Raw genomic sequence first — 15,424 nt, forward strand, 5'->3', positions numbered from 1 at the left:
CTAGCTCAGGCTCTAGGCGCCTCCACATCTCCACAGGGAGCGGCCTAGGGGGCCTCCCGACGCCCACTCTGGAGCTGGAAATATCAGGGCCCAGCAAACAACTTGCGCTTCATACATTTTGCTCTCCTTTCTTTATTCACTCCAGGCCTGGGAATGTTCGTCATCCCCTCCCCCCTTCTCCTTTGTCAGCTGTTTGAGGAGAGACAATAGCACAGCTACAGACCTCTGGCTCTTGCTTATTCTCCTGCCTGGCAGGCATCCCCCTTGGGGAGATACTCCTACTCCTGCTTTCTCTCTCTTCCCCTGGATGCGGCCTAACATCCCCAGGGAAGAGGCCTGGCCTCCTCTGATGAACTGAAAATGGGATTAGGACGGGTCACAACTGGGTCTGTACTCCCGCGCAGGAGGGTGAAGTCGGGGATTGATGGAGTCAGGCTGCAGTTCTCTGCCAGCTTCTGGCACCACCGACAGGAGATGAAACAAGACAGAAGAAGCTGGTGCCGGGCACTGGAGCCAGGAGATGCTGGAAGTGCAAATTAGCTGACCTTTATTTTGTGTCCCTGCCAGAATGGTTTAGCAGAGAGCCAAAGTGAAGCCTTTGTAGACAGCCGGAGGCGAGTGCTACCAGTGGAGAGCACTTGTAAACTGTCTCTGCATGCGCTCATTTAATCTTGTTTTGTAGCAACTTTCGGAGGGTAGGATTGCTACCTATGTAGATCCACCCAACAGTGGCAAGACATGTGGCAACAGGGCTTGTATAGTGTCAGGGCAGCTCAGGGCAGGATGTTCAGGACCAGGCCAGAATCCCCCTTACTGTTCGAGTCCAGGGTCCTTCTGTCTCATTCTCTGTTGTCTTCAGGATGGAACTTGTCGCTCATGGCCCAAGAGGCCATTCAAACACCAGGCACCACAGTCACATGCCAGCAGGGGAAGAGGTCCAGGCCATCTTCCTTCCCCTGTCTTCCTGGGCCTGTTCAGCCTGGCCGCAGACGGGCAGAACATGGAATCTTCTTACCCATAGCCGTGCCCAGGTAGAAGCTGAAAGTTGAGAGTTCTTGCCCATCCATGCTTCTAGAACCCCCACATTTACTGTTCTGTTGTCTAAACTTCAATGCCCAGGTCTCTTACATAAAATGGCATGCTGGATAGTTACGACCTGTCCATATCCTCTTGTTTACTTCATTTTAGTTAGAAATTATTACTGTGTTACTTTAAAAAGATGATCGTATATATTATTTATTTTTAAATTGTGTGTGTGTGTGTGTGTGTGTGTGTGTGTGTGCAATAGTCTTAGAGGCCTAGAGAGGGGGCATTGGATCTTCTGGAACTGGAATTACAGGTGGTTGTAAGTTATCATGTGGGTGTTGGGAACTGATCTAAGGTCTTCTGCAAGTGCAGTGAGTGTTCATGACCGTGGAGCCATTTTTCCAGTTCCTGTTGTTGCAGTTATTATTGTGTGTAACACACATATACACACACACAGTGAGAGAGAGAAGAGTGATGTCTATGTATGGGCCATGTGATGTCTATGTGTGGTCCATGGAATGTCTATGTGTGGGCCATGTGATATCTATGTGTGGGTCATGTGATGTCTGTGTGGGCCATGTGATGTCTATGTGTGGGCCATGTGATGTCTATGTGTGGTCAATGTGAGGTCTATGTGTAGGTCATGCAATGTCTATGTGTGGGTCATATGATGTCAATGTGTGGGCCATGTGATATCTATGTGTGGGCCATGCGATGTCTATGTGTGGGCCATGCAATATCTATGTGTGGGCCATGTGATGTCTATGTGTGGTTCATGTGATGTCTATGTGTGGGCCATGTGATGTCTATGTGTGGGCCATGTGATGTCTATGTGTGGTTCATGTGATGTCTATGTGTGGGCCATGTGATATCTATGTGTGGGCCATGTGATATCTATGTGTGGGCCATGCAATGTCTATGTGTGGTTCATGTGATGTCTATGTGTGGGCCATGTGATATATATGTGTGGGCCATGTGATATCTATGTGTGGGCCACGTGATGTCTATGTGTGGGCCATGTGATATCTATGTGTGGTCCATGCAATGTCTATGTGTGGTTCATGTGATGTCTATGTGTGGTTCATGTGATGTCTATGTGTGGGCCATGTGATGTCTATGTGTGGGCCATGTGATGTCTATGTGTAGGCCACGTGATGTCTATGTGTGGGCCATGCGATGTCTATGTGTGGTCCATGTGATGTCTATGTGTGGGCCACGTGATGTCTATGTGTAGGCCACGTGATGTCTATGTGTGGGCCATGCGATGTCTATGTGTGGTCCATGTGATGTCTATGTGTGGGCCATGTGATGTCTATGTGTGGGCCATGTGATGTCTATGTGTGGGCCATGTGATGGCTATGTGTGGGCCATGTGATGTCTATGTGTGGGCCATATGATGTCTACGTGTGGGTTATGTATCACAGTGCACGCGTGGAGGTCTGAGGACTCGTGAGGAGTCAGTTCTCTTCTTCCACCTTAATGCGGGTTCAGGGAATCACCCTCAGGTCATCAGGTTCGTGCAGCAAGCGCCCTTATCCACTAAGCTAGCTCCTCTCATATACTTCAGAAAATTTCAGATTATTATTCCCAATTCACAGTAAATGATATGCAGATGATTGTCAGCCGATATTGTGAGAATAACAAAGAGGAAAAAAGGTAGATACACGTTCAGTTTGGATACCGCCTGCCCAGATATTTTGAAGTTTTGGTTGAATCTGTGACCATGCAATCCCTGACTCACTATGACCTGTGGTTTGATGGAGAGTGACCATCTTCAGAGCACAGCCCGGCCTCCAGCCTGGTCATTGCCTGTCTGGACAGGGCTCCTCAGGCCGCCCTGCATCAGGACGCCTCTAAACTCTGAACAATTAGCTGGGACTCCAGTTTGCTTATTGGGTTAGAGCTCTTGATATTTAACATATCAGACATTAAAACAGCGACACTTTAAACATTAATCAGTTAAAGAAATAATAGAATTTTCCAGGTGGTGGGGGCACACAGATCTCTGACTTTGAGGCCTGCCTGGTCTACAGAGTGAGTTCCAGGACAGCCAGTGCTACACAGAGAAACTCTGTCTAGAAAGAACATTCAAACAAACAGACAAACACCAAACAGAAAAAGAGAACGCATTGTTTCTCAGGCTTATGAATCTTCCTGAATGCCTTGCTTAGTGAGACTCAAGTATGAGGATCCAGGTCATTTCTCTTAAGCCATACATAAGACCCCAATGTTACAGAAGCATATATACATATATGTGTGTGGTGTATATGTGTGTATACACACAAACAAATATATATACAATATATGTGTTTGTACGTGTGTGTATAATTCTTTCCAGATCCTTCAGTTTTCCTGATTTACAGATGATTCTTTACAGTATGATTCTATTATGTGATTACCACATTTTATTACCCATTCATCTATTTATGGACATCTAGCCCAATTCCATTTCCTTGTGATTGTGAACAATGTGAGCAATGCACATGGATGTGCAGGGACTTCTGTGGTAGGATAGAGTTCATTGGCTTTGTGACTGGAAGTGGCACAGCTGGCACTGTCATATGGAAGTTCCATTGTCATTTTTCGGAAAGCCCCCTTCACACTGACTTCCATAACCGCCGCGTTAGCTTACGCCCCTGTCGGCAGTGAATAGGATCCCCTTTCCCTGTATCCTTAGGGGCACTGCTGTCATCTTTTATTTTGACGACAGTTATTGTGATGTAAGGGGTAAGAAAGAAACTCAGATTAGTTTCCGAGTGCTCTTCCCTGATGGCTGAGTATGCTGAAGACGATAAAAAGCAGTTATCAGCCTTTGTGCCCCTTTGTCTGCTTGTCTCATTGGCCCAGGTATGGCTTCTTTAAAAAAAATAGTGTTTATTTTTTGACAGTACTAGGCATTAAACTCAGAGCCTCATGTAGGTCAGGCACGCGCTCTGTCATTGGTGACAGCCCCAGAAGCATTTATTTTCTGTATGCATGCATGCATGCATGTATGTATGTATGTATGCATGCATGCATGCAGTATGTATGTATGTATGTGTATGTGTGCGTGTGTGTGTGTGTGTGTGTGTATGTATGCATATGCATTCACTTGTGGAGGTCGAGGGCAACCTCAGGTGCCAGTACTTGTCTTGTGCTTGTTTGGGGCAGGGTCTCTTTCTTGTTGGCCACTGTGTACACCAAGGTAACTGACTGCAAGCTTTCAGGGTTTTCTTGTCCCTGCCTTGGGCTCACAGACACATGCTGCTGTGCCTGGCTTATGTGGTTTCTGGGGATTCAAGCTCAAGCTATATACATACATACATACATACATACACACATATATACACACATATATACACACACATATATATGTATATTTATACATATATATACATATATATATATATATATATATATACACACACACACATATGACATTTTCTTTATTTACATTTCAAATGTTATCCCTTTTCCCGGTTTCCCCCCTCCCAGAAACCCCTATTTCATCCTCCCTCCCCCTGCTTCTCTGAGGGTGTTCCTCCACCCACCCCACTCCCACTTCCCTGCACTCCATTCCCCACTGGGACATCTATAGAGCCTTCATAGGACCAAGGATCTCTCCTCCCACTGATGCCAGCCTCTGCTACATATGCAGCTGGAGCCGTGTGTACCCTTTGGTTGATGGCTTAGTCCCTAGGAGCTCTGGGGGGCTCTGATTGGTTGATACTGTTGTCCTTCCTATGAGGTTGCAAAACCCTTCAGCTCCTTCAGTCCTTTCTCTAACTCCTCCATTGGGGACCCCACACTCAGTCCAACGGTTGGCTGCAAGAATCCGCCTCTGTATTTGTAAGGCTCTGGAAGGGCTTCCCAGGAGACAGCCATATTGAAGCTCAGGTTCTTAGGCCTGCTGTGCAAGCATTTTATCCACTGAGCTGTTGCCTTGGCCCTATTTATTTTTTTGAGACAAGATTGTGCTTTGTAGCAGAGGCTGGCCTCCAACTCTCTGTCTTTCTGCCTCAGTCTCTCAAGTGCTTGGAATTACAGGCATGGCCACCATATTGGGACGATCTAGTTATTTTATTTTATTTTTTATTTTTTATTTATTTATTTTTTTTTACTTTATTTATATCCCACATTGGAAAGGATGGACATATTTTTTTCCTTTTCCTTTGAGGGTAATACTGTGTGCTTTGAAAGTGTCTGTCAGTCTCTGCTGTTCTGCCCTCTGTCTCGCTGGGGTGTGTGAACTCCGCTTGGGCAGACAAAACACAGAGCAAGGGTGATTGGCTTGCAGGAAGCGCTGATGTGCTGCTCAGGGGTGAAAGAACACAGCCTAAGATGGGGACCCCAGGCGGGGTGAGAAACAGGCAGGCTGAGGCTGAAGAGGAAGGGGTTCTCAAACTCCAGGCATCTGGTCATAGCCGGAAATCCCCAGCTTAGCTTAGTGAGTATGTCCTGGAGTGCAGAGGGGTCTTCTGTGGGACACTTAGGCAGTGTGGCGCTGTATGACAAAGGCTTCCCCCATGGTGGTCCTTGATGAGAGAGACAGTCCTTGCTTGTCCATACCGTTTATTTATTGTTCATCGTGGAAAATGGGTGTACAGGACTTATTCGGGGTGGACCAGAGAGTAAATATCTTTTGCAGGGAGGAATGTCTGGGAAGGAAGTTTATTGGCGAAGCCCTCTGGGCCGGCCCAGGTAGATACCTCATTGGCACGGAGAACTCTGTGCCATGTGACTAGAGGTTACAACCTTCCTGTGGGGTCGAGCTCACATGCTCCTGGTCTGGAGTAGGAGAAACTCCTACTGTCCTCAGTAGGTCTGAGAATACTGGGGATTCTGAGCCCACTTGACCTTCCCAGTCTTTGTTTGGTGATGTGGTTCCACTTGCCCCACAAGTCTCTGAAGATCTTTTGTGAAAGATACATGGGTTTTGAATCAACTTTATTTACACAGTTGGGAGAGGGTCTCAGCTGTAGAAGGAGGACAGGGTTTGTATTTTATGCAAATCTTCTGCTGAAGCAGAGAAGCTGTGTGGAGCATTCCAGCTTTTCGAGGTCAGCAGCCTCTGACTGGGAGGGAGTACAGAAGCCAGAGAGGACTGCCTCAGGCCTCCAGCTACACTCTTCTGGCCTGTTGATCCGGGTTCACCAATTTTCTTGGCTTCACACATGTCCACACATGTGACTTTCTACAAACCATTTAAGTCTTCCAGGGACCTCCCAGGAAATGTGCTCCCGCCTTGTTCCCACTTTCCCTTTGGAAGGGACTGACCTGGGCCAATGGAGGATGGGCCAGGCTGGCCTTGCCCTGCTAGGACTCCCGGCAGGGAGGATACCTGAACCGCAGCCTTCTTTCTTTAGATGCTACTGTGACATGCATGGGGAAGATTTCTCGCCCCTCCTTACTGTGCCAAGAGCTGGTCACAGGACGACCCAGAGCAATGGCGTTTGTTTGAGAGTCCTGGGGTGGGGGTGGGGATGGTGGGGGTGGTGGGGGTGGTGGGGGAGCAGTAGATTTTTATGGTCTTGTGATTTTCAGGTGTTTTGTTTTCTTCTTTCTAGTTCTGAACTGTGGGTGGGAAAACAGGTAGGCAGAAACCTGGGCAGCTGGAAACCCTCCGCTGCCCTCAGCCAGAGCCAGGGCTCTTCTGTTCCCTGAGCAGTGTTTTTGTGGGCAGACAGTATTGCAGAATGGCAACAGTCTCAGACCTCAGCCTCCTTCCCTGCCCTTCAGCATGCCTCCTTTGTCTGGGAGGATCACGACCTTCTCAAATAAGAAATCAATGAAGGTTGGCCCAGCTTACCAGGGAGCAACCAAGATACCAGAGACATGATAATGTTGCCATGGTGACCATTATCCCAATATGGCCCAGGGAGATAGAGATGGGGACGAGTGTCCTGATCTTCTGGAGACTTGCTTGTCCTTGTGGAGGCAGAGGGACAGTAGAAGGAATGGATGACGATATTGCGGCGACTTCTTGGTCGAACCTTGGACGTGTGTGATTCTATTCCCTGCTCACTTGTAACTGCCCGCAGCTACATCAAACGGGGTTACCTGGAAGGGAAGCTGGGGGTGTATGAAAGGTGGTGAAAAGAGATGGAGACCAAGACAATATTGCTGTTCAAGGTCTCAAAGTTTAATGGAGAACTCCAAATAAGTAGGCAGGGGAAAAGGCTGGAAGCTTCTCAGCAGAAACGGTTCAGTTGCTCTGCAGGTGGCGAGTGTCTCTCAGGAAACTGTAGGACCTTGAAGCACAATGAGCTTCACCTTGGTCTGAGTGCTCCACCCTAGGCGAAGGGGATCATGGCTAACACAGGAGTTCCCGCTCAAAGGCTGGGAGAGGAACTTCACATTGGTGGATGTCAAGTTCCTGCCAGGTCACATGGCACCCCAATAAGGCTCTCTACACTCACTGAGGCTCACTGCAGACTTACAGTAGGAGCACCCTCCCCATTTCACATAGAGGAAGAGGTGGGGCAACAGGCTGAAGTTCACACAAGGGCACATGCATGAAGCTGAACCTGAATTCAGGGCTGTGGGGGTTGGAGTGAGGCCTGGTCAGGCCAACCAGGTGACCTGCCCCTCTTTCTGGTCACCAACTTTAGAAAAATCTGTTTCTCCTTGGGCAGAATATTCAGGGTGGCTAATGGAAGACACTGTGGCTGAGACCCAACTAGCCTGAACATCCCCCCAAGCCACTCATGATGACCTATTTGGTGGCAGGCACTGTGGCATCTCTACAACAATCCGTGAAGTAGCAGTAAGACTATTATCCCTAGTCATCCCAGGGTGCCACCAAGCTAATTATTAGTCTAAGTTTCCTCGACCAGAGCATGGCCTCAGAGACATCAACTCAATGGGAGGAAATTGGGGAAGGTGGAGCTAGGGAGAGGCATGGTATCTGCTGGTGGTGTGGCTGGCTGATCCCCTCAGCCCACCAGCAGGTTTGTAGTTCAGTAGCCAACGCCAACGGGCAGCTGCTTTTCTAAGATGCACAGAGAGCCTACTGTGGTCACACCACAGATGTGATGTTGTATTCTACTGGCCTGATTCTGACCATGTGATTGGATAGACCTGATCAGCTGAGATGCACAGTCCCAGCATAGGGCTACTGTGGGCAGGACACTGAGTCTCTAGGACCACAGAAGGTCCCTGGTGTCAGGGAGGGTCTTGAGAATGGTGGCATGCCGGTCAGACTTCTCCTGTCTCTGGGATTCCCACCGTGCCACAAAGCAGAGGCCCTTGGGGCCTGGCTCCCTGCTCTCCACAAACATGGGCTTTCTCTCAGTTTCTTCTCAAGACAAAAGTATGTTTCCCTCTTTTTCTACTATTCTGTTTGCAAGCACTGATTGGCTCCAGTTTACCACCTGTGGCTCAAGTCCTTTTATAATGTATAGTTGTTTTTGTGTTCCTTTCTATCTAGCTGAAGGTTATAAGTCCTTTCACTAGCTGCCAACTTCCAGTAGGAGGCATGCAAATGTGTGAAAGAAAATACACATGAAACAAACTGTGGTTTTATCCATAGCATTGCATGTGTTGTGTCAAGTTGAAGACATCACGGATTCTAATGTACATGGCTGGTCTATGTGGCACTAGGAGTCAAAAACTTCCCATGTAGAGCATACCATTCATGGAGAGAGGTACCCCACCTACAGGACAGTTACAGTGAGACAACAAAACAAGACAAATAGAGAGCAACCAGCAACAGGCATTTGGGATCACTAAACCACAGACTGTAGAGATGCCTGTAAGTAAAGCATGTAGGCGTGTTTATACTAATGAATCGCAGAAGAAAGGACCCAGGGTTCCAAACCCATCTTGTGTAATCAGGTTGAGGGTATCAACAGAGGGGAAAACCTAAAATAGGCCTTGCCTGGTACAGCATCTCTAGATATCTTTAGCAGACAATTAATATGTTATTGCTGATGGGAACTGACCTTATTGGTTCCAGCAGCTTTCTGGGGAACGTGTCAGAAAGCGTATTCCAAAGCCTCCAGTCAACTGTCTAAATCTATGGGAGTGAGGTCTAGGAAATTCTACTGCATAAAGCAAGCCTCCTTCTGCTGGAGCCGTTGTTTGGTACTGAAGAATATCAGGATCAGGGAAGGCAGGGGGCCAGGGCAGCGCGGAAGTGTGACTGCTGTCATTGCTGGATCCCGAAGCTGCGGTCCAAGCCTGAGCTCAGCATGCGCCTCTCTCTGCCTTTCTCTCAGGTAGGACTCGGCTTCTCAGAGCTCAGGCTGTCCATTTCTAAGTCCTGAGTAACACATGACCTCAGGGTTGGCCTACCGCAAAAGCATGTGTGGGTCTTTCCTCTGTTTGGACATAAGCACATGCTAGATCCTGAAGGGACAACCTCGGGTTCCCTCGGTGCCATCCTCCGAGGGACAGGATGTGAGCGCGTGGCCAAGGCTGGGACCATCCCTGGGCCATGCTGAGAGGAGCCCTTCCCCTTGCAGGCCATGTGGGAGCAGTGCCAACTTCTGAAGACTGCATCCGTGTTTGCCCGCTGCCACCCTCTGGTGGATCCCGAGCTCTTTGTGGCTCTCTGTGAGAAGACTTCGTGTACGTGCATCACGGGGCCAGAGTGCGCATGCCCTGTCCTCCTCGAGTATGCCCGAACCTGCGCCCAGGAAGGGATGGTGCTGTATGGCTGGGCTGACCACAGCGCCTGTCGTAAGTTGCTGGTTTCCCCTGAGCCTGCACAGGTTGTTTGTCTTGGGGTGGTGGCGCTCGGGTGCTTTGGAGCCCTGTTGTGATGGGCGCTTCCCACCAGTGCCATCAGCCGGTGTCTTCTGAGCCTTATGTCCTGAATGGCTCCTGCCCTCTGTCACCTAGTCCTCTCAGCATTGGCCTGGAGGGGAGTCCCTTCCCTCACGGACTGTGTGGAAGATGAACAAGGCCCTGTCCCTGCCTCTGTTCCATGCCACACCCCTCAGGAAAGCCATCCCCTGGCGTCCCACAGTTGTCTCTGCTTCAGCCTAGCAGGCAGTGAGGTCTCAGTGTCCGTCTTTACAGTGTTGCCGAGTTAGAAGTGTCAGGTTATCTAAGGTGCGTGTGGGGTGGCTCCAGAGATCAGAAAGGCTTCATTAAACCTTCCCTTTTATTAACTTGCCCTTCCGGCCCCCCCCTCCCCGACATGGTGTGTTCCGCCAGTCCTGCCTTGTAATACCCATTTGGGCATCTCCAAATCTCACTGGGTCCATAGCCACTGTCACTATCTCCAAATCACTGTGATTAAATAGAGACTTCTGGTCACCTTGCAAAGGCTGTCTCTTTCACGACATTGATCAAAAGCCTCATGATGGGCGGCCGCTTGGCTATAATTAGCCAGATAATGTGGACTGGAGGAGGCAGAGCGCCTGCCTGATACTGACACCGCACATTTGCAGCTTACCATGTGGCAAACAGCTTTGCCATCAGGGCCTGCCATCTCTGCTGTGGGGGTGTGGGAAGGTGGGGGTTAGAGCTGCCTTCTCCTCCAAATAGGGAGTGGCTGTCTTTTCAGACCTTTGAAGGGAGGGTGGAGGAGATGTCTGGTAGATGGTCTTAAAGAAGCAGTTGGGGACAATTGTTCCAGGAGAGGCAGGCTTTGTCCATGAGGATCTATCTGTGTGCTCCATGTGTGTGGTGAACAGAGAAATGGTTAGTTAAAAAGGCTCAGAGACAGCCTAGTAAACCCGTGGAAGTGAGAATCACTGAAGTGCACGTGGATGGAGTGTGCCCTGAGCGGGGGCCAGGTAGCTTTTGGTTGGAGCCAATATCAGGAGGAAGAGAGGCTCGAAGATGAGGAACTGATAGTTTCTCATGAGGAAGTGATAGTTTCTCGCTGGTCCCTAGAAACCATTCTGTTTTAGCCCAGAATTTGGTATTTTAGCAGAAGAGGTCAGAACCCCTAGAGACAAACAATGGCTAAGCTTCCTTCACCGAGAATGGAGAACAGACAGCCGCGAGGCAGGCGGGGTGTCTGGACCAGGCACTGCAGTGAGTCTTAGCTGGGTCCTTGCAAAACAGAAGATGCTCTGTCAGGGAAATGTAGGCTGCAGAGGGTCCATGGGCTGGTGGGTTGGAGATGGCCCCCGGGACCCTCCAGACAGTGGATAGTCAGAGCGCCAGGCTGGCCGCACTCACCGTGTGGTTTGGAAGCTGCTGCACTGACCCACAGCCTCAGGAGACTCCTTTGATTTGTCTTTCAGGCCCCGCATGCCCGGCTGGCATGGAGTATAAGGAGTGTGTGTCTCCTTGCCCCAGAACCTGCCAGAGCCTGCCTGTCAGTGAAGTCTGTCCGCAGCGATGTGTAGACGGCTGTGCCTGCCCTGGTAATGAACGTCCCTCCTCAGCTACAAACCCGAGGCCCTGCCAGAGTCCTGGGCTTTGGGAAGAGAGATGAAGGCCCCTTGTGTTTCTCCCTCCTGGCTGAAACCAGAGGTCTATTATTTAGCTTTTTTAAAAGTCTTTGTACGGAGAGACCAGGATTGAACTGGCCTTTATTCTGAATTTATGTTTTCCCATTGTACTGTACTCAGAAAGTGCTGTGTCCAGGGAACTGTCATGGTCCCAACACTGACCTTGTTTGGGGAGCTCCTGGCCTAATCTGAGATGTGGCTTTGTTTTCTCAGTTAGGGTTCAGGACGCCAGTCTGGGAGAAAGGTCTTATAAAGTATGTCCTGGATTTGCCATGTGTGTCCAGCTGAAAGGGCTTTTCCTTAGAAACTATGTCCAGGAGACCAAGTGACAGTCAGGAGCTATATTTAGTTATATGGGTTAGGAAGTCCTGAGGCTTGTGAACTATTGAACTATTGATTCAATCCAACCCTCTAGGGTATGAAAATAAATAACCCAACATGCTTACACATACACACACACACACACACACACACACACACACACACACGGCATAAAGTAACAACCTGAGCAACCCTGAGCAAGTTCTGCCACCCAGTCTTTCCTCTGTAGGATGAGAATTGGAATCTCCCTCCTTCATATTCCATAAGTGTCGAGAATAAACACTGCAGTGCATTGTCTTAGAGTTTTCCAGAAGCACTAAGCTTGTGGCTGCCCACGGGGTTCTAGAAGTGAGGGATAAACAGTGATCGTGACGGAGATCTCTGCCTTGATGCCCTTGGAACAGAGGGAGAGCTCCTGGACGAAGATGGCTGTGTGCAGAGCTCCGACTGTCCTTGCGTGCACGCTGGGAGGCGGTTCCCTCCTGGCACCTCCCTCTCTCAGGACTGCAACACTTGGTAACTGAGCACCACACGGCATGGCCTACCCAGGGGTTTGGGGAGGGAAGCTGTGGCAGGAGGGGGCAATAGTCAGTGGACCAGGCGCTGCCCTGGGCTGAGGGAACTGGGTGGGGAGTTGGCAGGGGGATCCGAGTGGGCCTTGCAGGCAATGGTGGTATTATGCGAATGTGATGCCTAGAGAGAAATCAGAGGACACATCTTTTCCATGCAGCTGACAGCTCTAGCTGTCCTTCCAAATGACAGTTTAGTAAATGATGCTTGTCCTCTGCCAAGAGGTGTATGACACCAGGCATCAAGCCTCTCTCCTTAAATCTTCTGTCTGCTGGGGGGTAGTAAGCAGAATCCTCTAGAAGGGACTCCTTGGTCTGTGTTCTATGGCGCCTAGGTGGGTCTAGCCTGAGCACCTGTCCCTGGTTAGTTCAGGCATCTCTTCAAGAATATCTCTGCCTATCATGGCTGATCTGTCCCTGCACTCTGGGGGCGATAGCTCCTCAATCCATCTCCATCCCTTTCCGGTTTGAAGTTTCTAGTGCAGCAGTTCTCAACCTGTGGGTTACAACCCCCATGGGGGTTGCACATCAGATATCCTGCATATCGGATATCTACATTACAATTTGTAACAGTAGCAAAATGACAGCTATGAAACAGCAATGGGAACGTTTTTATGGTTGGGGGTCACCATGACATGGGAAACTGTATTAAAGGGTGGCAGCCTTAGGAAGGTTGAGAACCTCTGCTTTTGTGCCTGTTAAGCCTCAGCACCCTCCCTCCCTCCCTTCACTGTGGGTCCTCCCTCCCTTCACTGTGGGTCCTCCCTCCCTTCACTGTGGGTCCTCCCTCCCTTCACTGTGAGTCCTCCCTCCCATGTGGCTCTCTGCACATCTATTTCACAGGGGCTTTCCTGCTCCCTTCCCCCCACCTGTCGTGCACAGGGCGAGGAGCAGGATGCCCTAGTATCAGATCTTCAGGGCCACTGTACCCCTAGGTTTCCTTTCTCTCTTAGTTTCTTCCCCTTTATGAGGTCTCCGAGGATCTGTTGTGGCCAGTTGTGCCCTGTACCACTTTAACCCGTGAATGACTGCCCTGGCGCGGGTTCCCTTCTTTTCTCCTCTAGCCTTTCTCCTGGGAGGGTGGTGCTATCTGTGAGGAACGTTAATCAATTAGGTGCCCTCCTGGCAGAACCAGTGACCTGAGCATGCTCTTTTGTCCAACAGCATCTGCAGAAACAGCCTGTGGATCTGCAGCAATGAGGAATGTCCAGGTAGGCTTGTGCACACGCCTCTTGGAGCTTTCTTCCCTTTCTCTGTGGGGAGGTGTGATCCCCTGCCCTGCCCCGCTGGACAGAATGCCCACAGCACAGCAGACAGAGAGTCACCCCTCTGCAAGGCCTCCTGACCTCAGCTCTGGCTTTAGATCTCAGCCCCTCTGTCTGCTCACTGGGGGCTGTGGTAGCGCCTTCTCTGCAGCAGCTGAAGCAGGCAGGAGTAGGCTGCCCTGCCCAACTCCTGTTTGTTCTGGGGAAGTTGCTGAGCTATGAGACTTGAAGGGCATGGCTGACCCAGCAAGGAGAAGAAACTTCGGAAAATCAAGAGGAAGAAGAAGGTTCTGACAACTGTTTTGGCTTGAAGTGATAGTATAACCTGAATTTTACAGCTGGGTTTCTGTAGCCCCAACACACGAGTTAAACAGAATAATAGTGAAGGGCGGAGGGTGAAGATTTATTTAACACTGGGAAGAGGAACAAATAAGGGAGTGTCCCCAAGCCTTCCCAAGAAGCCCTGACTGCTGTCAATCTGGTTTCTACCTGCTGCTCACCTGAGCTCACCTGAGCAGCAGGTGCAACCTCACCCTCGTAGATAATTGTCCTCAGCTGCTGGGGCCTCTGTCCTGGGGAGGTTTTGTCATTCCAGGAATCTAGGTGACTCAAGAAGAAAGGTTATCAAGGAGTTAGCTCTGTCTGTACCTTCAGTCAAGGTAAAGGAGGCAGACGCCGGGAAGGCAGAGACGGATGCCCACTGTTTATCCAGTCCTTAGCAGATTCAGGGGCCCAAAGGAGGAGTCAATGCTTTTCAGCAAAATCAGCTTCCTAGTGCTTTTTATCATGAGTTTCATTGGAATTTTCTAGAATACTTGGTATGCAGACCACGGTATGAGAACTAGGGTAGCAAAGGGCCCATTCCCCAGCTGCCCACGGGGAATCTGCCTTGGGACCTGCAGTAGAGACTCTGCCCCCTGCTTTTCTTGCTTAGGTGTGGCTCTGTTTACCACAGACCTTGCCCATCCAAGCTCCCTCTGCCTCTCCACAACGCCGGCCTTTTCTCAAAGTCACACAGCTGCTAAGAGGCAGAGCCAGGACTAAAACTCAGAGTCAGCTGGATTTTCTATCTATTCTTTCTCCCTTTTGCTGGCCCTAGACCTGGGCAGGCCAGAAGTGACTTGGGCACCTGAACTCAGGCTTTAGGGTCAATTTGGGATCTTATCTTAGACATTGCACTGGGAACCTTGGGGGTTAGGAGTGTGCGTGGATCCCAACTGTCCTCTTCAGGGGCACATGCATGGTCACTTAGCACCTTGCGTGACATCCATCTCCTGTGGTGCCACAACCTTCTGAGAGTGTCACTGCTGGGACCAAGCTTTTAACAACACGTTGGCCTTTGGTGGACTTTCAACACGTATGCTGCTGCATGTGGTTTCTATGTAGTCTGCAGGCGTCCCGTAGCTCCTTCTTGACTGTTGCATCATATGTTGCCAGGACCGCCCTGCTAAGGGTCGGGACCACCCTGCTAGGGGTCAGGACCGCCCTGCTAGGTCGGTGTACAGGAACTGTGAGCGTTTGGTTAGAGCGAACGTGGAGGGAACATGGCAGCTACTGGAGGCTGGCCTTCAGATGTGTAGAGCCTTGGTCCTGCATTTGATGTTCCTTATGGAAGGCTGTGGCAGGCAGGCTTCTAAATGAGGAAGAGCTGAGTAGACGGCTTTCCACTTGTGTTCAAGATAAAAATGGCCCTGGATGGGGGGTGGGAGCATGGGTTTCAGGTGCCGGTGGTTTGGTTGGAAAGGGCACATGACTCTCTTTCCAGCAGGGTTCCCTAATCTGTGAAGCATGGTCTCCCTATTCTGCTTTCTATTGCTGTGATAAATGTCATGACCAAAAAGCAAGTTGGGGA

General features: G+C 49.9%; 1 protein-coding gene across 1 annotated transcript in view; it reads left to right on the top strand.

Annotated features, from left to right (window-relative positions):
• Vwf (von Willebrand factor) overlaps positions 1-15,424 on the top strand; it is a 137,571-nt gene that overhangs the window by 26,128 nt on the left and 96,019 nt on the right. The window contains 4 exon segments of the mRNA XM_052174915.1: positions 9,471-9,687; positions 11,208-11,330; positions 12,143-12,254; positions 13,472-13,518. Coding sequence (XP_052030875.1) covers positions 9,471-9,687; positions 11,208-11,330; positions 12,143-12,254; positions 13,472-13,518 — 499 coding nt within the window.

This window comes from Apodemus sylvaticus, chromosome 2 (assembly GCF_947179515.1).
Source record: "Apodemus sylvaticus chromosome 2, mApoSyl1.1, whole genome shotgun sequence".
Classification (NCBI taxonomy): domain Eukaryota; kingdom Metazoa; phylum Chordata; class Mammalia; order Rodentia; family Muridae; genus Apodemus; species Apodemus sylvaticus.